The sequence below is a fragment of the Crocodylus porosus genome, unplaced genomic scaffold (genome assembly GCF_001723895.1).
Source record: "Crocodylus porosus isolate Cpor-Errol unplaced genomic scaffold, CroPor_comp1, whole genome shotgun sequence".
In the NCBI taxonomy this organism is placed as follows: Eukaryota; Metazoa; Chordata; order Crocodylia; family Crocodylidae; genus Crocodylus; species Crocodylus porosus.
The window spans coordinates 3,182,736-3,209,486 of record NW_017728943.1 but is presented as its reverse complement, the minus strand read 5'-3'; the positions used below and the strand labels follow the sequence as shown (position 1 = coordinate 3,209,486).

Sequence of the window (26,751 nt, the reverse complement as noted above, 5' to 3'; positions counted from 1 at the left end):
GCCCCAGTCCAAGAATGGTTGAAACATAAGCTTCTGACCTTGAGAGGGGTGAAAGAAGCATGCACTTGGGAGGGACAAACTGTGGGCATCTAAAAATGCAGTAACATTTGGGTCATGGGTAAATCATTACATTCTGCACCTTACAAGTGGATTTATTTCCAATCCTAAACAGTGCTGTGGGGTTAATGGCATTTTTCAGTTACCAAATTCACTGTCCAGTAGCCAAAAAGTATAAGGATAAGAAATGCATAAAGCATTTTCCATAGCTGAAAACTAGGACAGTTTAACTAGACCAGTGATTCTCAACATTTTAGGCTCAAGGCACCCGTCACAAAATGCCAATGCTTAGATTTCACTTTTTTGACTACAGAAAAATAACAGAACTACTGTTGCAAGTAACTCAGAAAGCCCACAACAGGTCGTAATCAGTTTGACAAGGAATCCCTAGTTGAAAGCTCTGGACTTATCTTGTGAAGTATGTGTGCACACCTAATGGCATGGCACCCTTGAAAGGATCTCAAGGTATCCTAGGATGTTATAATTCTGGTTGAGAATGACTGAACTAGACCAATGTTGTGTATAATGCCAACATCTACCCACTACCACCAGCTGCATTCATTGCTATACCAGATAAACATGTTTGATGGATTAAGGCCAGTAAGGGCATGTCATCCTCTAGTCCAGCCATACAGGAGGGCAAGGACCCTCTCCACCATTTGCAGATGTAAAAAATAAATAAATAAAGTGGGAACTTCAGAAATACTTATTTTATTCGTTTTGGCAACAAAACTAGAGTTACAAACTTTATTTGGGTTCAAGTACATCTTATAAACACAAAAAGAACCTGTTGCCAGCACCACTGCTCCTATCAACCTTGCATACAGGACTGGATTCTCAGTGCTTTATTAGAGAGGAGAAAGGTCTTCAAGGTCTGGGGGTCCTCAGAAAGGTTGAACTAGAGGCCTCGCTCACAGTTCAGAAAATGTGAATACCTCAGTGAAGGGGAGAGCTGCCACAGCAGAGGCCTGTCACTAGCAGGGTACAGACCTCTGCAGCAAGGGGAGCTATACGAGCAGTTCAGTATGGTTCTGAGAATGTGCGTTATGCAGGACTCAGAGGCAAAGGTGACGAACTGATGTTTGGCAGAAGAGAACTCTGCACAGGCTGGCTAGACAGCAGGAGCCAGGGGAAAGGCGGATTCAGCCAAAAGACTCCTCAAACTTACCTTTCTCCTCTCCCTGGGGACACAGCCCTGCCAGAGGATAGGCTCAGCCAGGTAGTACCTTTCTTTAAGAACTGGGGCTGCTGCAGATCCAAAGCTTCAAATACATACATCATACTTAAAAAAATATTCACCTTGGGGACCCTGCAGCACTGCTCTGCATGTGCTGTGCTGAGAGAGGCAGGTCCGTCCCAGAAGCCCAAGTACCCTCTGCTCAGCTGCTTGGAGCACTCAGCACCATGTAAAAAGGGTCTTGTTTTTAAAAAAATAAATATCTGTCAGTCTCCGGCAGCGCAGAGAAATGCCGACCTCTAAACAAGCCTGCAACAGTAGGGCACACCTTTCTCCAGTCTCTCATGTCCCCCCTGCTCCCACCTCCCCCCAACCTAGAGTAGCAGTTAAGTATGCTAGTGCCCTCCCCACAAGTCACCCTGTGACAGCAGTACTGTAACAATCTGGCTGTCTAGAGGAAAGTGCCCAGATCTAAAAACTACACCTTTTTCCCCTCTCTGCATTTCTCTTTAAGGCACGCTTACTAACGAGAGCTCTGTACATCTTGACTAATGGGCACTAGGACGTCAGTGATCTCTAAAGCAACACGTGCATGGAGAGGGCAGCAAAGGAGGACACCAACTCAAGCTGACTCTAACAAACAAAACTATGAAAGCAACCAATACTTGGTACTCAGGGAGGTTCCTGGTATCATGCATTTGCCATGGAAACATTTGGCCTTTCCTTGGAATGGATGGTCATTTCCAGCTACCTCCTGGCCCCTTGTTTCCAGGCTCTGCTCCCCAAGTAAATGACAGCTCAAGTTCCTTCCCAAGGACCTGTAAACTCTTCTGCTTGTAACATTCATCACTGATTTTCTTTTTTTGAAAGGGGTCAATACGTTACTATGTCCAGCAAGCTCCTTCAAATGTTTCAGAGCCACACATTTCCCACGTAGCATTAGAACTCCCAGTCCTCCACCTCCAGCTGTTCCAGGCTAGATACCAATCCAAAAATGCCACTGGGATCCTGTTGTCGTGTACCTTCAAAGTTGGTGATTGGTGTGACTGGGCGTAAGAGTTCAGGAAGCGCTTCAGAAGCACGCCGCTTGATCTGGGGCAGGAAGGAGGGTTAAAATTTGGTTTGAGCCCTTCTCACATGCGCAGATGTAACGGCAGTATTAATGCTCAGATGTCATATGCGATGCCACAACACAAATTGGGCTAGCCACAGAACAGCATGCTACCAGCAGAAGTCAGCTGGTTTAACCCATTCTCTTGCTGGCTGGGTTAGGACAGCTGCAGGGCCTGGCACTGTGCCCCCAGTGTGGGTTAAACTTCAAATCATTGTAGCCAATTCCCTGCTAATTCAAAAACAGTGCTAATGGCTCTCCACTTCTGGGCAGACCCACTAGATTAATGCAGTGCCTTGTATTTGTGTGCGTGTGTGTGTCGGGGGTGGGGGTGTTGGTTGATCATTAGTACCCTGCTCCCTCCTTTGCTGATGCCAAAGGCTAAGTGCAGTCAGCGGGGCTTATTAGAAAAAGTGAAGGGGGAAAAGAGAAATTCAGCAAGATTTTTCCAGTTATAACTACTATCCCCAAACACAGATGCCAGCCCACTATTTTAAACTCATCATTTTCAGACTATAGTAGCTTTGCAAAAGCTCCCCACCTAAAGGGGACTTTCACAGATGAGTGGTTCTAGAGGCACAGTCAATAGAAGCATTCTTCTCCCACCAGAGTGGGAGCAGCAAAGCCATAGCACGAGGGCCATCATGGAAAGACCAATGCACTTGACAGGGAGATTAAATGAACCACTTTACCTGCTTGAAATAAGAATGATTCAGCAGGGTGCTTGCGCTTGGCCTGTATAAGAGAGAATCAAAACAGTGAGTCAACGTATGAAAACAAAGTGTGATACACATAAGTGACATGCTGCCCTTTTAATGCTTTCCTGATGGCCTTGTAACACTTTACAAACACCAAGGAAACTGAGGCAGAGTGGGGAATGACTTAATCAATGTCCCAAAAAGGGACTCCTGGGATAAAACCCATGGCTCCCAACCACTAGCACATTAGAATCTGCCTTACAAGAGGGGAAGGTGATAGTCAGAATGGAGTTCCTGCTTTTGCTTGAAGAGAAGACAACCCTGATTATAAGACGATCCCCCAGTAATTAAACTCCATACATGGAAAATGTATAAATTTGTTATAAATTTCCATGTACAGAATTTAATTATTGGAGGTTTGCCTTGAATTTGTTCACCTCCCACTGCTACAGCAGGGAAAATAAATCTGGGGAGGACCAGGTAACCCCCTTTACTCTGCTTAACCCCTACCCCTCACTTTTTCCCCTGGCAGCCCCTTCCCCCTCTTCTTACTGTCAGACCCTTCTCTCCCTGAGTACATGGAATTGAGGAGCAAATCTGAAAACAGTAACCCTGAAATTAACTAACAGGGCTGTCACAATTCGCATATAGTACCCATGCATGTAGTTCATCCACAATTGATGCATATTACATTTTTTTTAAACTGCTGCAAGTTTTAGCACAGGTACCCCATAAAAGCACTTCTGAGCAGCATTTGGGCACCTACTTACATGTACTACAAACTATGCATGATACTAGTCCAAAACCCAAGGGTCATGATTTACTGTATAGTTCATTAGGCTGGGTCTGAGTCAACAGCAATTCAAGCCCTGGTGACTGCACAGCTCAGCACTGCTCAGTATATGTGTGTACTCCAGATACCCCTCTCAGAGGATCCATCTGCTAATAATCCCACTCAGGACTGGAACCAGGTGTTCTCGTCACAAGTCCTGGGATGCTTCAAAAAAATTATATGTAGATGAGGTGCAGAGCACCCTGGTGCAGCTTCACTGCATGGAGGGTGGGGCCACTCTAATTATATGCAACAGGCTGAGAGAAGACGGATGACAGTTTGGGGTGAACTGTTTGGGACCCCACTTGGTGATGTCTGCTAGGTATTTAAGGCTGGTGAAGAAACAGGAATAATTGGAAATGGGAAAGAAAAGCACAGTTCAGCTGTGGGAGTGATGAGGAAGTAAAAATGTATGCAATGTTAGGGCTCATCATGATTTGAAAGAGTCCGTGCTGAGGGGGACTGTGCTTAATGGGCACTGCTATATGTCTTATTCAAATGGCCTGCACCAACCAATCTTTGTGGTAGATTCCCATCAGCACGATTGCCCAATGTGTTTTATAGTTATGCTCAGCATTTGTTGCATTTAAATTGATTTCATAATTTCCAGTGCTGAGCACATGCTGCTTTTCATAGCAGTTTAATGATAAATTAGGGCTGTTTGCAAATATTAAACCACCCCACCTAAAAACCTTTTAGTTGTACTTTACCTGAAGCAGCAGTGCATTACTTTGACCCGGCTCTGCAGCATCTGTATAGATTGGGCGCTTCAGTGGGGCTTTCTGGTGCTTTTGACTGAAGCCGATTCAATCAGTTATTAGATAAAACTGCCTAAAAAGCCCCACTAAAGCACCCGATCTATACAGGCACTGAGTGAGCTGGGTCCAATTAACATGCTGCCTCTTCTGGACATGTACTGGGCTCACTGCAGGGGTGTGCGAGTTTAAAATAAAGTGCCATTGGCAGTGGGGGGTGGTTGTTTTGGGGTTTTTTATATCTGCATGCAGCTAATGTATTTAGTGAGATTTCCTTGTATGCAATTATGAGATGAGGGGTTGCCCCCCACCCATGCCAACTGGGGGAATGGGAATTGTATTCAAGTAAATCGGGTATTCCCTGGATGGGAATGGGATTCATGGCTCCTCAAGACAGCAATCAATTAACTGCATCACATTGTGTGATAACTGAATAACAATTATTTTGCTGTAAACTCCCCTTTCCTCAACAGCAAGACAAGTTATATATTCACACACATGCCCACACAACACCCCCCGCAAAAAAACAAAAAACTCCCACTAGCAAATTCTGAAGGGCATTATGGTTAAAGTATCTTGTAATAAAACCAGAGGACTGCAGGAGGTTGTAAGCTCACTGCAAGAAGAAATACAATTCTATATCTGCTTTTCAGGTATCCAGGGTATAGCTATATTAGAGGCAAAAGGAATCAGAACTTGTGGTAGGGGTGGTATCTTTTATTAGACCAACTAGATTTTTGCAAAAACAATTCTTTATTTGTAAGCTTTCAGGCATAAGCACTCTTTTTCAGGCATATGAGAAAAGATTGTAAAAGTTCTCCTAGGTAGAAATGAAAGTTCATATTTTATGGGAGAGTTGAAGGTGTGGTAAAATCTCCTGTTTGGAACAGTTCATTTTATGCAGATTAAGCTCAGAGAAAAGTTGGAATAGTCTGTTTACCTTGAAGTTGTTTGGTGGCAAGCAGGATGTAGAATCATATTTCCTTCTGGTTCTGCTGTTTCATATTTCACAGAGGAGTAAAAAGATGGAACTCTCTTCCGGGCAGGAATTTTTGCGTGTTGAGGTATCTCAGAGCTCTGTGATAATGCAAATTACCTCAGACAAAGGCAGGAGTATTTGTTCAAGGTAATTTGCATTATCACAGAGCCCAGAGATATCTCACATTAAAAATTCCTGCCCAAAAGAGTATTTCATCTTTTTACTCTTCTGTGAAATATGAAACATCAGAACCAGAAGGAAATATGATTCTACATCCTGCTTGCCACCTAACAACTCCAAGCTAAACAGGCTATTCCAACTTTTCTCTGAGCCTAATATCTACATAAAACGAACTGTTCCAAACAGGGTATCTGCTTTCCAGCATTCATTCATGACAATCACAAGACAAGCTGTACTGTTGTCAACTGGGAGTACGCATACCCCTAGGGGTACTTGGGAAGGTCCTAGGGGGTACATGCAGGCAAGCGGGGACAGAGTACCACCACCCATCACCTTGCACCGCCACCTCCTGGGGGAGGGGGGAGGCTCATATGCGGTGGCTGCCACCACCATTCACCACCCCGCACTGCCAGTGCTGCACACTGCCCCATGCCGCCACCGTGCGCCGCCTTCCAACAGCTGGTCACACACGTGGCTCTGCAGGCTGGTGACGGGTGGGATGCGACTGGCTGGGTGTAAGGCCTGTCAGCAGCCCACAGAGCTGTACGTGCAACTGGCTGTGAGAAAGTGGGGCATGGCGGGTGGTGGCGGCAGCGTGCAAGCCCCCCCCGCCCTGCGTCTGATCACTGCCACCAAAAGGGGTACTCTTCTTTAAAAAGGTTGAAAACCCCTGGGCTAGACAACAGAAGTGCTCCTATTGGTGAAAACAAAGCCAAAAGTGTCCATTGGAGACTGGAAGTCCCAACTCCTGGCTTAGCTTCCCAGCATACACCAAAGATCTGGGGTGTGGTGGCCAAGGTATTTAACTTTTGCCTCAGTTTCTCCAGCTGTAAAACACTACCATCTAAGAAGGAGGTTGTGAGGCAGTTAGGAACTTCAAAATGCTATGAGATCTCTAAAGGGAAGTCCCACTGAAGTACTACAGTACTGCTTTCAGGCAACATATGTAGAACTATCTGCACAGCTCTTTTGCTGTACATACATGGTACAATTTAATGCAGTTTGCTTTTCAATGATCACTTAATTAAATACCACTGTAGACCCAACTCAGAAACCTTGATTAAGCAACCTCAGTATCAGAGAGAGCCGAAAGTTAAAATAACCAGGCCCCAAATGGTGTTTAACAGCATGCCTGTGACCACAGACTCCTATTACAGCTGTACCTGAAATCTGGGTTACGCTGCAGACACTGCTCTACAAAGTTATGGAAATGAGGTGAAAAAGTCCGAAGATAAGGATGCAGCGTCGACTCTCCATTGGAGGCCCTCACGTTGCTAACAGCCATGCCTTCACCAATCCCTGAGTTAGCACCTGAGCGGGATGGTTTCATAGTTAGCTCATCAGCAGGAATCGTGGTGGTGTCCAGCAGACATGGAACTGTCCCATTCAGCTTCTCCAAGAGCATCTGAAAGGAAAAGGATGAAAAAAGTGCTACATGCACAATACAGACAACAGAAGAGCACAGTAAGAGAGCTGGCAGGTCCCACTAGGATAAATTCAATTGTCATGTTAATATACAAAAATAATCAACTGTGGTGTACTACAAGCAGTCCATGACCAGAAAACATCATGCTTTCATGCAGCCCTACTCTTTATGCAAGACAGATTCTAGCATTCTTCAGTGGCTAATCTAATGGATTGCTACAATCAGAATGTGGTAGGCCCAATGCTGTTCTCACATGAGGTCTGATCCCACAAGTCATAGCGTACAACTCCACAGTGCAGCTTCTGGACCCTTGAAGGAGTCTTACTTGATGGAAATCAGAGAGGCAGGCAACTTTTGTATGCACATTTATAACCTGTAAAGGTTAGATATCCAGTTTGACAGTTCAAAGAAGGCAGACGTTGCATAGGGGGGAAAAAATCAGAGCCTTTGCTGTACTATTAGGATTCTCCTGATTTGGGAAAATTGCTCATGGAACTTCTGTTGGATCCTCAGTCCCTCAGCAGCATTTGGACACCTTTATTTTGCCAGCAAGGTTTCATGAAGTGGCTAGATATAAGAAAAAGTCAGCTTGCACTAACAGTGAGGAGAGACTAGAACAGGTAGAAACAATGCCTCCCAAATTCTCCTTAAACCTTCACATCCCAAGACTCCAGCAATACCACTTCTGTAGGAATGTTCTGAACAATGCTTTCATTACTAGAGCAATGATGTAACTTCAGCCACACAGGACAGCTCAGAAGTATGCATCTTTCTAAGCTGGTAGAGGTTACACATTCCAACTAATTTCTACACTGCAAGAGCAACCCATGTGCACAACACCATCTGTGTACAGAGAGGTGTCAAACAGTCAATTGAGTTCTCTAGCTTGAATTTCCTAGTAGATATTTCTATTCCATCTTTCCAGGTGAGTCCCTGATTTCTGGAAGAATTCAAGCGCTTGCCCACACGAAAAAAAAAAAAAAAAGACAGACATCACTGAGATGCCGCCCACAGTCAGTCTGCAAGCCAGGATTGTTTTACACTAAATGGGATTTTCCTGATTCTCCTGAAAACAGTGGAAGACTTGCTACCAACTCTGGTGGGAGAAGCTCACATCTAGTATTTGAGGAAGGGATCAACTTTAATTCCCTGTCTCATGAACAGTGTGTTATACTGGACTCCCAGCTTCAACAGAAACCCACGTGGTACATCTGTTCAGATGTATCCTTCTATTCAGGGAAGAAAGGAGCCCCAAGAGGAGAAATAAAAGTGGGGGCTTAATGTGCATTTGACAAACCAATTAGTAACAAGTCCAAACCCAGAGTATTTTTAAAGAATCTCTATACTTTAGAACACTTAAGACTGGACTGGGAAGAGAGCACTAAAAATAACATTAGGGAATAATCCTATACTAGCAAAGAGATAACCTCATAGGTCTCTGTCTAAGAAAGTATGTGAAGACATTTAGAGATGTTCAGGCTGGCAAAGTCATCAGTTTAACAGCAATGCTATCTAATAAGAAAGAAAAAGAACCAAAACAGAGGTAAGAAAAGACACAGTATACTTAACCATCTTGTAATCTGTTCAGAGACCCAGAGCTAATGGTCTTAACTTGGTGAAAAAGGGCCATTGTATGTTAATGACCTCACAAGGTCAGAATTTGTGTTTTACGTCTCCTCCCGCTGATGCTACTAGCTTGGCTCCTTGTAGAGAACTACAAGAACAGCACAGAATCTATTTTCCTGGCTGCATAGCATGCAGTTAAATTGCTGGGCTCAAAGGAGAACAGAAGCCATACAGAGAACAGAAGTAAACCCTACCTGAGTAGGAGGCATATCTTTAAATGGGACATGTCCATTTGCCAGTTCACAGGCTGTTATCCCCACGCTATAAATGTCAGATTTTGCATCATAGCCTTGGAGATTCTAGGAAAGAGAGGCAGAATTAGATACAGATTCAGGTAACTGTTACACGTAGCCTTGTGAGAATCTGATCAGCTACCAATGAGGAAGAGCTAAAACTGGTGAAATCAAATATTCTAGACTTCAACAGGGGAATTCTATCTTTTTATACTACAAGACAACAGATTTGAATTTAAAAAAGGTGAACAATCAGTTTGTTTCTTCCATGGAGGCAGGAGGAGAACAGCTCAGGGGTTAGGGCACTAGTTTGTCACTTGGGAAACACAGGATCATTCAATTCCCTACTCCACCATTATCTTCCATGTCAGCATGAGGAAGCTGCTTAACCCCTCTTTGCCTTGTTTCTCCACCTGTAAAATGGATAAAACACATTGCTACTGTATAGATTTAGTATATTCAGGGTTGTGAGGTGCTAACACATTTTAGTCCTGGGGAAGCCTGCAAATACCCAAGATGAACCTATCTAGCTACACATACCTAGGTGCTACTTACAGCATTCTCTTTCTAGCTTTTGGAAACACCACCAGAAACCTGAACACTGCCTAGCAGGCAAAGATCCTACCAATGTCATTACAAAGACCCTCTCACAGGCTCATTTTAATCCAATTAACACTCACCTCCCCCCTGCCACACTGCTGTTTTTAATTATTTTTAAGAAAAGGTGCAAGCAGGAAAAGATCGATAGAAGGAAAAGTGACACTAGAAGTTTCTAAGATGTCAGTTTAACTTTCTGAAGCAACATCAGTGGCTCTGAGCAGTCAGAGATTGTCATCACTGAACCATGTCCCAGAACTACACAAACACAGCAAGATTACAAATGCCGTGTACAAGCAGATTAAAATATAACCTTTAAACAGCTGATTCTGCTAAGGTGGCAACACAAACACTGCAGGTGAAGGTCCTGACCTGGCATCCAAGATTCCAGTCAGGTTCAGGAAGGAAGTCTGCCTTCATTGCTTTCTCTGCCAACCCTGGGGGACCAACTGGAAGAGACAGAGTCTGTCTTTAAAACTCTTCTGGCCAGTTACCAAAGGGAACCACAACACATGAAGTCCCACAGAATGTAAAGATATTCATGTAAGCAGTTCATAAACCTCAGGATGAGTGTTGTCAGACCTGCGCAGCCACCGTTAGGGGCTCTCCCATGAGGTAAGAAAGGCCATGGGGAGAAGTTTGGTTTTTGCAGATGGCTGCAAGCACCATGTTCTATTAAGGAGAATAAGTTTGGCTATGCAAGTGCCCAAGAGCCCAGTTCTCTTACTATGAAACTGAGTAATTTGCATTGAAACCTATAGCAGGGGAAAGAAAGCAAATTCCAAGGAAGTCTGATGCATCTCTTCCAACAATCATGGTTATGTGGTCACATGTTCTTCCAAGGCTACAAATTTAGCTTGAAAATAAATTTGTGCGTCTTGTCTGGAACTGTTTTCCATCAAGACAAGACTGAGAAAGAGGAAGAAAATGACTGACCAAAGGTCTTCGAACATACCTGCTGTAAAACTTCAGGGCTGAGCCAGGGAAGAACCTTGATGCTGTACTTGGGGAAATCATGAACAACTTTGAGTCGTTGCCCATGGTTGATCATACTCAGGTTACTTCGCAAGCCAGAGAGATACACCTTTCCATCCACAGAGATGAGGATATGGCTGGCTTTCACACTCCTTAAGGCAAGAAAGTCAAAGATTACTTACCCTAGAAGGAATTTCAAGTCCTCATGGCATCCCTCTATGTGCATTCTATATAGGAGCTAAGGAGGGAATAATCTGAAGCCCAGATATGTCGCTGGTCCATTTATCAAATACCCAACAGTTGGGAGCCTTCTACAATCCGCTTTAGAAACTTACTTCCACTATACACAATAGTTTGGGAGGAATTTGGGCGGGGGGAGCAGGCAACAAACAGAATAAGTGGCTGCAGGCACTGGTTTTGGATGACAGATCAGAACAGCCCAATAATATCAAGCGCTTATGCATAAAAATGTCTTCAATTCCTTTAAAGAAAAAAACAGCCAAAAACAGGCATGTTTTTACCATTATTTGAATAAAGCTAGAAGTGAAAGCGAGTCTATGGAAAGACTGAAGCTCTAATTTACTCGGTGTTTCACTGACTGAAGGTATGGAAGATAACTACCCCAACAGCATCCAAGAGCAACATAGTAAGCAGCAATGAAAGAAGGGAAGAATTTGACCCTTAACAGCCACCTATGAATATTGCGTAGTATTACAATAAAGCCAGTAGACACATGGACCCGATTCCCTATGCCTCCATATGCCGAGACCTCAATATGCCAGCAGCAGGTGGCTACACTGTCACATGCCCCCTGTCATTTCCATAGGAAGAAACGGATTTAAATTTATACTTTGGGTTCTGGAGAAATTACTACATTCCTTAATTATACTCTCTTCCTGTCACAGTCCTCTCATAGCCCCTAACAACTTCCTTGACAAAGGATTACAGCTGTTTTCTGCTGTCACAACTTCCCTTTTCTCATCTTTATACCTCAGAGGCCCTGGCAAAGACCTAAATCTGGACATACATTACTAATGCACTTTACCCCAGGTTCAACCTTTGGTTTAACTTTTTAAAAAGTAATAGTTTTACAATAAAGAAAAGTGCAGGCCTAAAGGTCCTGGACACTGTAACTATCAGGGCAAACTCCTCATTTTCCCTCAATCCCAACTCCCTCTGCAGCTATTAGCATAGTTTTCTTAACTGTAAAGATTGACCAGGATGCCTCTTACCATGAATTCCTTTGGTGGTTTCTTTGCAAGCTGGACACCTGTCTCCAGGAAAATGAACTGAGATAGACAACTCATTTCACAGTCTATCAAACAGCTGTCAGATTAAGCAATGCTCAAGCACTACCACCCTAGGCTGAACCAGGCAGCTCAAACGAGAAAGGCATCATAATCTATTAACAGTCCCATGAGCTACCCAGTTCCCTCTGAATTAATGTCATTTGCAAGACTTTGCAGCAGATTCTACACAGAGTAGAAGAGGCGATTTCCTTTTTACCTGTGTACATAACCCATATGGTGAATATAGTCAAGGGCTTTCAGAACTCCTTGGAGGATATAAGCAATAGCCAGTTCACACATTCCATCTGTAAAATGGGTACAGATTAAATCCTTTGCAGAACCTAGAAAGAAACCAAGAAATGTTTTTGATGGAGCAGAAAGAACTGATGATGTCACCTCCTAAAATAAAGGTCTTTTCCCAAAACCACTAGCTGACCCTGTCAAATAATACAAGTGTCCCTTCTCCACTTACCATAGGCCATGAAGGGTGTCACTACCCATAGCTCATCAGCAGCTATGAAGGTTGCTTTGTATGGCACAATGTTGGGATGGCTGAAGAGCTTGGACACATGAAGTTCACCCTAAAAGCAAAAAAGATACTTAGAATAAGAGCACAGTTAAATAACTAACTGTAGAGATCCAGAGTATAGAACATCTGCGTTCTGGACATTTAAAATAGACTGTGTTGGCCAAACTATGGGGCCAACACAAAAGTCTCTGACCCTTTAATCATAGATGGTGGTGGTGGGGGCTACATTTGCATTTCAAAGTGAGTCTGGTGAAAACAAGGAACCATCAGACAAACATCCCAAGGCATGGAATCAAACACCAGATGAAAAAAGTATGCCACTGTCATGGCACCAAAGGTGGAGAAGGGGGTGCAGATTGCCTATAAAAACCCAGGCAAAAATAAGGTCTGTGAGACTGCCCCCAGCAGCTAAACCTACTGTGAACCCGCCCCCCCAAACAAAACAAAACAAAAAAAAACTTCTGAATGCCTGGTTGAAGACTGTCCCTGGGACTATGGAAAACTTACGCAGTTGCTGCTGTGTCCTAAATTAGGCTAAGTTGTACGTTCTAAATTGTGTGTTGTTGCTGTGTCTTAGCTTAGGTGAAGATTTTCTGTTGTTCTTTAGTCATATGCGTGAAATTGCACATCGCTGTCCTCAATAAACACTCTCTTCACAGAACAGACTATTTTTGTCCAAGCATTTGAAAACTTCAGTGTCATCACCTAAAGTCTAATATTAAGTCTAGAAGCAAGCGAGGCTTTAAAATTCTTTCATCAGATGATTATCCTGAACCTTCTCAAAAGAAATCCTTATTTTCTTTTGCAGAGAGGAGAGGTTTGACAGCTGGAATAATTTCTCACTAGAGTTGGACTGTCCTGGTTTGGTATCTGCAAATGGGTATTACTAACTTAGCACTGGACTCAGGAGTGCTCATTGACAATCCCAGCTTCCCAACTCAAGGAACATAGAGATGTTTTTGATGTATTTAAAAAAAAGCAGCATCTCCTTTCTGTCAAGATCCATGTCTCTATTTACTAGAGAAGGATAAACAAATTATGGCATGAGATCTCCTGAATTTGAAGACTTATCCACTAACTCTCTGCTTTGAAACTAAATTCATAGGATGAGCTTCTAGCAGTTCAGCATGGAAAGTTCATTCCTGCAAGCGAGGGATAATTCCTCCAAAAGCAAACGGATTCAATAAAAAGTCTCAATTTCAGCCAGGACAATCCCCCTACAATAATAATCTGTTTCTGTAGTGTCTTGTATCTTAGATCTCAAATTGTTTCAATATAAATGAAAGATGCTGCACAAAGTTACCTGCAAGAATGTCACCATCTCATTAGTGCAGGCCTCCAGGTTAATCCTTCTGACTGTCACATAGTCTCCTGTTGGTTTATACCTAGCTAGATTTACAATCATCAGATCCTCAAAGCCTTGGCCTGGAAGAGAAAGAGAAAGAAAAATTAATTCCATGAGCACCAAAATAACATTGTTGCTTGAACTTCACTGCTGGAGAGTTTCCATTAATACTACTTCTTCAGCAGTAATGCTCACACCCTCTCTCACCTGAACAACTGTTTACAAATTTGTGGAATAACAAGTTGTTACAATAAAACATAAGCTTTCATTTAAAGTACACCACCTATAAACATGTGTTCCCAACTCTTCTGAGAAGTGGGGCATTACTTTACCGTTTTGCAGATTAAAAAACAACTGAGGCAAAGGGGGTAGTGAAGTGACTTGCAGAGTGTCACCCATAAAGCAAATGGCTGGGCTAGAAAAAAGACTCAAGAGTCCCATCTAGTGCCCTTTCATTTTAAGTTCAGGACCATACAACCTTCTCACATCCTGTTCTTCCTTTAGATTCAACTGTAAGGCTTTCAAGACGGGAAGTGATTTTACAATTAATAATACAACTAAGACAGAAAAAAACATTTCAGAAAACAAGAAGTCAGAAAAGGAACATCCAGCTTCCTTTGAGGAAGGATCCTTGAAACTTGAAAATTCTTTCCTTAGAAACATTACCTATAATGGTGAGCAACTCATAACAGTTGCTATCTGGTGAAAAGCTGCTCATGGCGTCCCTTTTGGGGGAAGATGCTATCGACTCTGAGCTCGCTTCATTGGTCTAGAAAAACAAGAGAAAAGTCAGCGAGAGAAACAAAGGTCATCTAGAAGAGCAGCTATGATGCATGTTAATGCACATGTTTATAGTATTTGGACATATATGTGTATTAATGAAGGGAATTTGGAAGTAAAAGCAGAACTGTATCTTCTCAGATATTTTTTCAATCCAGGAAATGTCTCATTTCATAAGGTCCAGACATCTGCATCCCATTGCATATAACCAAACAAGGTAATTTCCTATTTACTGTAAAAAAGTTCCCCCCAAAAAGATTTTAACAAAGCCAATCACTGCTGTGCATGACAGCCTTACCCCTGTCCCTTCAGAACAATACGGTTTCTCCCATCTTTTACAAGTTTTTAATACTACCAGCCATCTGCCTCTGCACAGCCAATCAAATGAAATCCTGTTTGTAGCACTCTTTCTGCATACTGGCAAGAAGCTTTTCCTGTACAATGCAGAGGCTTCTGCTTTTCAGCTGCTTATCTGTTCAAGTGCTCTCTGTGGTAAGACAAACACACAGCTGAAATCTTGTATTTGCAGGAAATGATGAACCAACTTTGCTCCAGACATGTAGATCAGGCACAAACAAAAAAAGAAGGTCTAAATAAGAGCAAGAGTTTAGCTGCAGCCAAGAGCTAGTCCAAATGAACACGGCAGCCACACTCCCAAGCCTATCAGATTCTATTCACTATACCTAACAGAGCTTTCTGCTATATCTACATGCACCAGTAGAAAAGACAAATGTTCCCCTCTGTTCATGCTCAGTCATGCTTAAAACTCATTTCAACCAAGCTCTGCAATTTCATAGAGGCATTATAGTCTGAGCTGTGTTATAGGAGTCTGTCACAAAAATTGACAAATGATTTGAAGCACAAAAAGAGGTCTCAAGTTTTGGCCATGCCGAAAGCCCAGCTGCATTCCAATTTTCCTGGGTGGGGTTTCCAGAAAAGCAAGAGGAGCCTTTTCCCATTGTTTAGGCATGTTACGTTATTTCTTGCAGGGTTATTTCATCCCTCAGTTTTTGTTCTAATTAGAAGTGTGACACACTTGGGCCCTGGATTTGTTCTCTCTGTGACCAAAAGGTCAAATACATTTATGTTGCTAGGTGCGGATAAAGAAGACGAATTCATCTTAAAACTGCCAGAAATATTAAACATGCCCTGACACCTCAGAACACTAGACTCTTTCTAATTCACTCATGTCCAGCTGCAAATTTGCTATAAAAGACATTTTCTGAATCTCTCACAGTCTAGCAGAGGAGTGAATCTGAAAATATACACTTATTTTGATCACTGAAGGAGAAATGTTATTTTACAGTTGTGTGACATCACAAGGGGCCATTGTACCTATAACCCCACTGAAGATTTAGTTAGGTTTCTTTAATCACAAACTACTTAATACAAAATGTTATTCTACCTCCTCATCACTGTTTTAAAGCATTCTTGATACTAGTATTAAATAGCTGCTTCATTAAGTAGCAACTGATAAAAAACATTAAAATGGGCTCAAAACAACTGTCAAACCACTGTTCCTAAGGACCAAATCAAGCTTGATATTTAAAGAGCTAAACTGCTGACACCACTTATGCACAGTAGGATGGGAGGTCCTTTAAAACACTGAAGCTGAACCTGGCAAATTACTTTAAAATGTATAAAACAGGAGGACAATGCATAGATAAAGCAACATAAGTCAGTCCTGACCCAAAGTGCTCTCCTGTATTTAGTCCCCAATGCATGTCCTCCTAGATCTACAAGACCACCTCCAAACTGGCATGTAACACATCATTTATTGAGATGCTAGGTTTAGTATTATGAAAGCATCTATACTTGGAGCAGCAGCTCACAGAACACAATCAACTCTGGAGATTTTAACTCACAATTCTACTTAAGCTCCAGAGCTTTTGTTATTTCAATGCTGGCTCTCCTGAGAATAGCACTACAGCTTGTAGCAAACTGATGGAAGCTTTTTCAATACATTAAATGTCCACTGGGAATTGGGTTTATCCCAGATTTATTTTCATTGGTGGCTTAAATCAGCTTTAGACTGATGTTTGCAGAGATGGAAGTCTTATGGACAAATGAGACACCAACAGAGAGCTTCTGAGACTGCCCAATGAGGCGGACTCCTTCCAAAGTTGCTCACAATGTAATAGCTTTTGGCAAGCTAACTTTTCTCTTTGATGATTATATTAAACATGTGAATACAGGATCCCAATTTCTCTACCACAATTAAAGCAAAGTGAACCAAGATAAAATTTCTAGTTCCCTTAAGTGGAAAGAACCAGTTTAACAGAGGAAAAGGATGTCCGCTGAAGCACTACCTTCTTGGAGAAATGGTAAGGCCTCAGATTCTAATATTAAGAACATGAGAAAATAGGTCCTATAAAATGTTTCTATGCAGATTTTGCAATTTATATACTTGCTAGAGATCAGACTCTGGACCACCAATCATACTGAGATGATACTTCCAAGTACTGATAAGCTCACAGTGACTATCGATTGCAGAACAGGCAGCTTCACGTCAGCTATTCTAACAGCAAACATTTCAAAGGTTAAATGTACATTCCAGACAAAAATTGGAGTGGAGCAGATTTTTATTTCAAAGTCAGAGTAAAGATCTCAGCTGTGAATGTTTACTTGCTGTCACAAATCAACCCTGAAGAAAATAACAAAACAGTGGTGGCACACTATTCATGCCCACAGTTCCAGAGCAGATGATTGTTTCTGCTCAACTGATTAACACTGAAAAGTCACAATGGCTGTGTACCCATGTTCATATCATCTGGGAGAATTTGGGGAGAATTGGCAAAGCACCCTTTGATGCTGAAGGACTCTGCTGTGGCTTCTCTCAGGAGAGAATGTGTTAAAGATATTTACTTTCCTGAGAGTGAATGAAACCTAGTTGTTCCCAGGTTAGTTGTCCTGGGGGAATCATTTTTGCTCTGGGAGAATAATCCCGAACCTCTGTACATTTGTGGTTTCTCCTGCCTCTTCCAGGAGAAATTCAGTGTCTGAATGTGGCCAATAGCCACGGTATTAATTTTCAGAGTTAACATTCCACACGAAACAGAGGGAACAACATAAAACTCACCTGAAGCAATTTGTTCAGTCAACCCGCAGATTCAGGAAGGATAAGGATCTGCCTCATAAGAGATTGGCAGTTTCATTTACATTTAAGTTCTTTAAATTTAGAATAAAAGTAAGATGACCATTATGAAGGTGGTAATATCATACTGTCATACTACTCAGCCTGATACTTGCTGGGTAATTGGATAAGCTTGTCTCAATGTCCGTCACAAGCAGTCTATCAAATCTAGGATCTGCTAAAGGAAGTTAACCATTATCTGTATATTTTTTTAAAAGCAATGATAACTATAGTGTTAAAGCAAATGGTGTAATATGATTAGCTGTTGATTATTTGAATCTTGAAAAATTAAAATGGGATTTAAAAAAATTCTTATCCTAGATATTTGAGGCACTACTTCAGCAATGAATGCTCCAGAGCAACAGAGCAAGTGTTACTCTTTAGATGCTGCAGAATTACTAATGCTGGAGATGGGAAAGTTTTATTACACCACTGAGTCAGTCTCCTGTCCTTGGCCACTAAAATATAAACAAACCTTGGTTCAGTACTGGCATGCAACTTTCCATTCTTCTTCTGAATACAAGTGATTCTAGAGATATCTTGGGTAAGAAGCAGGTGGAGGCTCACCTGGCTCAGGGCATTACAATGCAGTGAGACCTGAGCTAGTTGTGTGTGTCCTCAAGCAGAAGCAACATAACTGTGCCCATACAATGCTGTGCCCCAGCTAATTAAGTCTGAAGAGCAGAAGGGCTTTAGTTCAAATGCACTGCCCTACTAATGCAGCTATATTACTTCTGGGTCACGACTAGTGTGTAGACAGCTTTGGTATCTCTGCACAGTGCTGCCTTTAATGTGTAATACACACTCCAAGAGTCAAGACACCAGGGTTGTGGTCCCAGCCATGTAACTGAATGTGTGACCTTGAGCAAGGCATGCTGTGCCTCATTTTCTCCCAGCTGTAAAACAAGGGTAGTAACCAATCTGTGAGGAGAAGACACAAGGCCTATTGTAACCCTCAGTAAGAGGCCCTACAGTATTGTACCAGATCATTCTAATGACATGCAGAGAAATATCAACTAGGATGTCTCAGCCATGATTGGAGGCTAATGATTACAATCTTTTGTGCCAGTTACAAACCTGTCATTTGGCTGTGAATTGAAGGCTGCCATTCTTATCTGCAGACTTCCATTAAAGATTTCTACCAATTCTGATTTGCAGTTATTGCCCTGTTCACTATAATTTTCAGCATTTCCAATCACTCCTGTCAACAGCAGGATTAACAGGAAAGGCATACAGGCAGATGGAAACCTCTAAAGCAGAAAGGCACCACCAAGGAAATGAAAACTGAAGGCTTGAAAAGCAGCATTATTGGAGCAATGACAGCTGGTATGCAATCTGTAAGTGGTTTGCTTTAATAAAAGCCACCCCAGATATGACACAAGCCAACAAAACAGATGCAAAAAGATGAAATAAGTTTATTCTATTATTTTCAAGTATATTGCTCAGGCTGTTTCAGTTGAAATGGAAAAGACTATCAGCACCCTTTTAGAAACAGTCTAGTATGTCAGAAAATTTCATTCACCTCTGTAGAAACATTAAGAGTTTGAAAGCTTTAAAAATAACTAGATATTAATGCAAAAGGGACTCTAATGAAATGTTAAACATTGTACAAGAATAAAAATATTAACATGACATTAAACTGAAATGTTAATTTATGAAATACTGCAAAAAAGTTTCCTAAGGTTTTCACACAGGACATATTTTGGTGTACAGTTAAAAGTCATGAAAGCTGGAAGATAAAGCCATGCCTTATTAGCTTTATAAAATGTGATCTTCATTAACAGTTGGAATCTCAGGCTTTCTGTTTAGGATTTAACTTGACTTTCATTTAAGAAAATTATTTTTGAAAGGGAAATTGCTCTGTTATCAATGCCATGAAGAAACCAGAGCTGTGCAACTCCAGTAAGGAGTTGAATTTGCCAATCAAATTCATTTGGATTACATTTGGGGTTTGTTGCCATAGTAAAACAGAATATTTTGGTACTTGTTGTTTTCACTTAAGTGTCTCATGCTCACTTTTGACTCAAGTTACAATAATTTCCTTTCCCTAAGTAAATACTGCCCTGCTTCCATAGCTACCCAAATAGAAAAGTTATTTTGGTGCTTTTTTCAATGCAAAAAACTTCAGCACCAACACTACAAAGATGTCTAAGTACCCACTAATGTCTTCCATTTAGAGAGACAAATTACGCACAATGGATGCATTTTGTCTCCAGACTAATCTAAACAAAAATTTGCAACAACCTAACAAAAGACATCACTGTAAAACAATGAGTTTAAACTGAGGCTATATCATCTGGAAACACCAAATCCAATATAACCCTGACTTTTACCTGTTTAGTCTGCACAAGTAAAATTGTAGGCACAAGCTAAATTGTTACACAAGTTTGAGCTTAAAGTTATTATTATCAGAATTATCACTTATTTAATACCAATTTAAACGCTAAGACAACCTCTGTGGCCAGGACTACAAGAACTAGACTAGTCCAAGCTGTCCTGTTTTGGCTATATCATATGTGTGGTTTGTATTTCATGGCACCACAGGATATTTAATCTTTAAGAATGTGAAACATTCTATGCCAAATGCAGCACCAGTTAAAGGCATGAAACTGGTAATGTGGGCTCTGAAGCAAGTCAGACAGATAGCAATCACAATGGAATTTTGCAAGGTAAAGCCCCTTTAAAACTGAAGATGATCCAATTCTGTTTTTTAATGCTGGGCCCTCTTTTGGTGAATTGGTAGAAAGCAAAGAAAGGAAATTATAGTCAAAGTGTTCAGAAGTAGGTACCAATTTTGAATGTTCAACCTGAAACACAGCCCATTTTCAAACATTCAGTACACAGAGAGCTTCAAATGATTTCAGGTAAATAGGAGCTACAGGTGCTTGGTGCTTTTCAGAAACAAATGCAAGACAACTTAAGTGTAGTATACAGAAGCAGTAAACAATTTGAAAACATGAGCTTTGGAGAATAAATTTTAGAATTATGACTGAACCACCACACGCAAGCATTTCAAAACCACACACCAAAATCTGCTTTCCAGCGTGAAACCTGTTTCCACAAATGTAGTCTAAATCTACAGATGACATAAATAAGGTAAAAAGAAAAATCAAGCTTCCACAAGGAAATATCTCCATGCAATGAAACACAGCACCACAGCCTGCAAGAAAAATCACTTACTTTTCTCCGAGAGTCACCCAGAGGCTGCTCTGGATTAAAGAAATTAATCGTTCACCATGTTTTCTTCAACAGATATGTAAATAACCCAAAAGTAAGCTTTTGGTACTAGGCACACACAGGTAAACACTCCCAGACAGAAAATTTTAAATTTACAATTAAATTTGCAATGGCGAGTTACAAACAGTATGAAAAATATCAAGAATGGTACAGGTAGAAATGTAATCAAAGAGCACAGAAATTAAACAGATTCAAACAGCCTCATCAGTCATACTTTTTTTTTTTTTAATTTCTGATCTTTAATCTATTTTTAAAAGAAGATGATATGGATGTATTTACATATCTAGGGGGGAAATTTACTTAAATAATCTCAGAATGTTTAACGACACATACAAGGAAGATGCAGAAAATGGAGAAATATTTTGCAGAATTCCACATCTCCTAAAGTACCAAAAAATCTTATTTGAACCTTCTTAGGCTACTTCTAACAGTGTTGCTAGGCAGCAAGGGGCTTAAGTAAAATGCAGTAGTTCCACTCTCAACCCAAGTACAATTCACATTAAAATCAGATGGAATTACATTATTTATACTAGGGTTAAGAGCTTCTCAGAAGAAGGGTTCTAAATCAGATTTTTTATACTGTGGCAGATATTTTACAAGTTATTTCTTCTAAGAAGCATTGGTAAGTCAGGAAAAAAAAAAACCCTGGAAATAGTCCAGGCCTCATCATCAGCAAAGATGTACTAGCTACAGTCAGGTTCTAAAACAATTTTGGTAGCTTAACATACTACTGAGCAGTGTAACCAATCTGGTTTTGATGCCTAGAGTTGGCAGGAATATTTTTCAAAAGCTATGCTAAGGACTTCTGTTAAATGGTATTGGTTTGTAACCATGGTGAAAGTGGACACAGCCTAATAACATCTGATAGAAAAATGTGTTTCAATGTAGTTACGAAGCCAAACATGGAAAGATCATATCTGTTCAATTTATAAGTAAAATGGATTTTTTCTCCACCCCAGATATTTTCCTTCCATTGCTTACATCACCTACCAGATGGTCTATGACCAGAATTCAGCTGCCAATTGTGATAATGAGGTATGAGGCAGAACAGAACCCAGCTCACTGTGTGGCAGCTCTACTGGGAAGTTGTACAGTTTAACATTTGCTTTTGCTTGCAAATTTAACAAGCTGCAAGTAACTTTTTCAGACTCAAAATCTGCATTTAACATAGAGAACAGGTTATTCAGACAATGTTATGAAACATTAATTGAAAGGCCACGAGACCTGCACTACAACAGGCTGTAAATCAACTCCTGTACATAATATGACAAATTATTTCCTTCTAAATTCACTTTTGTAAGCCAATCTGAAAATTTAGTACTACCAATTGATCTGTTCATTTATGTGGCAGTTGGACATTAATTTACACCAGATAGGTACCTTCACATTCAAAACAAACAAGATTTCTATTGAAGGATCTAAAAAACAAAACAAAACAGTACTTACCTCCAAACAACTCCAACTCTCTTAAGCCCTCAACAATGAACTTTTCGGACACCCACCTCTAGAGAAGAAAACCCCAAAGCCAGTTAATTATTTTCTCTAGATACATTCAACAGCTTTTTTTTTTTTCAATATCACCCAAGACAGAATGATACCAATGACTTTTAACTATTCTAACACTTGCACAGTACAAAGAGGAGCTCATCGATCACTTGAGATATCCCCCTCCTCCTTCCTCTTCCAATCTGCCATAACCAACTACTTCTGTTTCAAATGGCAAACATTCCCATATCTGTATAATGGCATACACCCACAGGCAGCACACAACCAACTTCTTCTGGATAATGTAAGATTCCAGAGCAGTTAGTACAGGAAAAACTTTGTTAGTTCAATATCAGATAGTTTAAAGTATTGGATCATTCAAAGCTACTGTCACTCACAGCTGAAAAGATATGTTTTTGTATACTTTATGATATAGAAAATTTGAAATATGGCTATCTTGTAATTTGAAGCCATTTTCTGGTCCCTTGGACCATAAACTCTTGGAAACAGTTTGGTGGGATTGGGGCAGTTTGGCATGATAAGGGGTTAGCGCCAGTGAGTCTGCTGGGGGAGAGGGAGGAGGACAGTTTGGTGGAATTGGGGATGGCAGATTTGCAGATGGTGCCGGCACTTAGACTGACCAGAGAAAACATGTCCCTCAATCATTGCTGTTGTTTTACAATAGGAACTCCTTGGGCTACATACTATAAAATATGCTTAATTAGTCACTGGGATAGTGCCTCAGTTATTATCAGTTACTAATGTCTGCATACAGGTAAACTAAGTCTGTATGTACTGACAGTAATTTGGATAATTTGAACCCTTTTATACTGACTTTGAAATGTTTTGGTCCCCTGCATTTCAAATTCATGAGGTTCAAGATACTCTGCAGGATTTAAATTCCTTACTCCCTGCAAAGATGAGGGTCTATGAAGTAGCCAGAGATATACAGAGCTGCAGAAAAGTTGACCAGGAGTCCTGAGTGTTCCAACTCTTTCCTGCTGTTTTATTTCAAAAGGCATCACTTTTTGATCAACTGTGATAGACCACTTGTGGTGCTCCAGCAGAGCAGAGAAACAGTGTTCTTTAGAACACCAGCCACAGCAAACAGCTCATCCTTAATTCAGCAACCCACTGTGAATTAAGTGGGTTTTGAATTACTTGGATACAAAAGATTCAGATTTTACTGTACCTTCATATCACTCAGTCAGGAAGCTCTACACTAGCAAATAAGGCCAAATACACTCTTAGGCCAAAAAACATGCTATACTTCATACTTCTATTCTTGCAGAACATTCTAGTGGTCATAAACGTTGCGATGTGTTTAGATGCCGACTGCCTTGAAGAGGTCTATTTTTATCAGTTAAACTAAATATTAAGAGTAAAAGTACACATGCTAATGAAGCGTTAGCTTCTTCCAAAAGAACATTTTTAAACAATGTTTAAAACTCAGGGTAGCAGTTAGACTGATGGGCACGTTGCTCTGATCTTTCAGTTCAACTCCATAAAGGTTAAAAAAAAATTAAATTTATATTTAAGATTCAGTTCCCTACCTGCAGTATTGGTGTTTTATATTAAAAAATACATTAAGTCATTTTCCATGTAATTTATTTTCAAGTTTTAATTTTATGTGCTGTCTGATTTTTAAGCACTAGAACAAAGCTGTACTGTTCCAACCATGAAAAAAGGAACATTTAAGTTAAATATAAAACTTCTATATGAATTTTAAGTTTAGAACAATAGCCAAAATATATGTGCTAAGGCCAACCAAAAGCATGTTTTCAAAGAGAAAAGAAGTAGAAGACTAATATTTCTGCAATTTTTTCTCAATTATAAGCGATTATAAAGCCACAACTGTACAACAGCAAAAACAGTATAACTTCATTATAACAAACTGCCATGGACTCAAGAGAAGAATTCATTAAGAGGGTGTTTGCTATAATAAAGTTAATGAAAAAAATTGGTTCTTGCTGTTGGGATTGTTAAAGGGAGGATTTGCTATAAAAACGGTTCCTTGTAATAAGGTTCTACTGAATGACCAATACTTGAAGAGAATGAATGCTTATTATTATATTATACAAGCACATTATAAGCACATACAGTACCTTGCTCAGAGATCAATAGATTCTAGAAGTACTTCTCCCTCTGCAGGTAGGCACTTTAAAAAATACACTTAAAAATCTAGCTTTCTGGTTATAAGTTTCAGGTAATAAGAACCCTGAAGGCCTTGTGTCCAAATGGCACTCGAGTCAATAGGGCTCAATCTCAGGCCCCATTCCTGCAACCATTTCATGTACGGAAGTGAACAATTTATATAAACGCAGTGCTATTTGGAATAAAACTAGAAGGCATATAACACTCACCCTAATTCGTTCTGGTTTACTTACAAGAAAAGACATGGAATCCAGATTTGTAATACTCCAAATTTGTGAAATTAAAAATGTCCTGAAAATAGGAAAAAGAGAAAACAGTTATTTCAGGAGGACTTGAGGGGGGGAGGGCGGGAATGTATCACCTTCACTTTGAATCTTCGCAGTGCAACAGAGGGGTGAAACATGAGACCTGCCAGAGCAACCCCAGTGGCTCGTCATAGCTCTCTATGACAACCACTTTATTAAAAGGATGGAAAAACATGTTGAGCAACTCCTGTATCTGCAATGCACACCAAATCACAGTAACTGAGTCTATGATCCAGTTTCTCTACTTGCAAAGATGCTGAGGACTCGCATCCGATCACGGCAAATCCCATTCGTGAAAGTCCCCCATTTGGAACCATAACTTGCAAGTGGCCCTCAAAAGTTTGAGTTGCGCATCCCTGCAGCCTGAATTACTACCCCATTCACATGTCCAGGTATACCTAGGACACTCTTATCAGTTGTTGGAAAATTAAAACATAGTTGTTTCAGGTGAATTTGTTTCCAACATGTAGCAGCAAATTTTGAAAAACAGTATTTATGAACCTAAACAACCTATCAAATATCTTCTATCACACAGTTATTACCATGCAATGCAGACTGATGCCCAGCAAGTTCCTCAGGGAAAAGATGTTCATTGCATGTCTGCACAGTATCTAGCACAGTGGTTCTCAACCTTTTTAAAATCAAGGAATCCCTTGTTAGACCCAAGGCCCCTTTGGAAGTGCCAGCAATGTAGCTTTCACTTGGTTTTTGACTACCGAGAAATAATAGGACAATTTTGCTATTGCATGAACTCAAAAAGACCTCAACAGATCAGAATGTCTCTGACACTAAAGAAGCCTATTCAAAAATACTTGGGCTTCTGTGGTGAATCATGTGTTAGGTGTGCAAACACTTACAGTGCTAATCCTGTGCATCACCCTTAAAAGGATCCTGCAGCATCCTAGGGTGCCACAGTTCCCTGGCTGCACAACGCTGACCTAGCATTATGGGCTCGAACCAGGTCCAGCCCTGCAAACCTTCAGTAATCATGTCTTTAAACCATGGGGTCTCACTCGATAGACTCAAGGCAGCCCTCAAAAAATGCCAATGTTGTTTTTGCTCTTTTCTTGCCTACAGAAAAAGAAGAGAGCAGCTTTTCCATTGCAAAGAACTCAGAAAGACCCCTCAGAGATGTGAAAGCTTGTCTGGCGAATCAGGTTTGAGACGCCAACTGCCCTTGACAGACAACTGGTAGCGGGTACACAGGAGTGCTCATGCTCCACTCCCGACAGGGCCAGTGCCAGTGCCTCCCGCAGCCCGGACGACTGATGTGGATGCCTTGGGAAGGGCAGGTGCGACTCCCTGACAAGACCACCACAGCTGGCAGCTTCTGCAGGTGCTTGGCACCCAGTCTGTCAGTGGCTTCTGCAGGTAACCCGCCGATTCAGGAGGCGCCGTGGCCCAGAGGATCTCCCGGCCGCGCAGGGGGCCTGGCTCCTAGTCGAGAAGCACGGCTCTGACCCCCTGGCAGCACGACCATTTGGGGCACAGCCATTTGGAAGGCGGAGGCGGGCGGGAAATGGGAGCACTGGGCGGAGAGCCCGCCGTGCTACTCAGGCACGGCCCTGGGCTCCTGTCGCTTCCCACGGGCGGGCGCTGCTGCCAGCGCGGCTGGGCCGGGGACACGGGCCGTTCCCGGCTCCCGGCGAGGGGGGCGCACTCAATGTTGCGGAGAAGCGGCCGCGAGGGCCGGGTCCGGCGCCGGCACCACCACCGCTCCGGGCCTGGGCAGGGAGTGGGGCAGGGCCCAGCCGCGAGAAGCCCCGGCGCGCGGACTCACTCGCTCGCTCCTCAGGCTCCAGGCGCCGGTTCCCGGGACGCGGCAGCACTTCGTAGGCAGCGTGATGA

At 41.6% G+C, this 26,751-nt stretch overlaps 1 protein-coding gene across 2 annotated transcripts; it reads right to left on the bottom strand.

The window, feature by feature from the left end:
* Positions 1 to 386: 386 nt before the first annotated feature.
* STRADA (STE20-related kinase adaptor alpha) lies at positions 387 to 26,751 on the bottom strand. 2 transcript variants are annotated; one of them, XM_019548463.1, is made up of 13 exons: positions 26,684 to 26,751; positions 24,808 to 24,889; positions 22,406 to 22,463; positions 20,903 to 20,931; positions 14,476 to 14,578; positions 13,768 to 13,889; positions 12,408 to 12,516; positions 12,153 to 12,276; positions 10,627 to 10,798; positions 9,036 to 9,140; positions 6,953 to 7,194; positions 3,038 to 3,080; positions 387 to 2,326 (listed from the first exon to the last, which is right to left on the bottom strand). In XM_019548463.1, the coding sequence occupies exons 2-13, from the start codon at positions 24,841 to 24,843 to the stop codon at positions 2,174 to 2,176; spliced, it is 1,296 nt and encodes a 431-aa protein (XP_019404008.1). In that variant the 5' UTR covers positions 24,844 to 24,889; positions 26,684 to 26,751; the 3' UTR covers positions 387 to 2,173. The 2 variants fall into 2 exon arrangements, with proteins under 2 accessions (XP_019404008.1, XP_019404009.1); XM_019548464.1 differs by having other exon boundaries at positions 24,832 to 24,889.

What these genes read in the sequence shown, in the direction of transcription:
- STRADA (XM_019548463.1), bottom strand. Translation starts at nt 24,843, where the DNA reads ATGTCTTTTCTTGTAAGTAAACCAGAACGAATTAGG. An exon ending in AAGATATGCCTCCTACTCAG is followed by an intron (nt 7,195 to 9,035) that starts GTAGGGTTTACT and finishes TTTTCCTTTCAG; the next exon opens with ATGCTCTTGGAGAAGCTGAA. An exon ending in CAGCGTAACCCAGATTTCAG is followed by an intron (nt 3,081 to 6,952) that starts GTACAGCTGTAA and finishes TCTCTTATACAG; the next exon opens with GCCAAGCGCAAGCACCCTGC.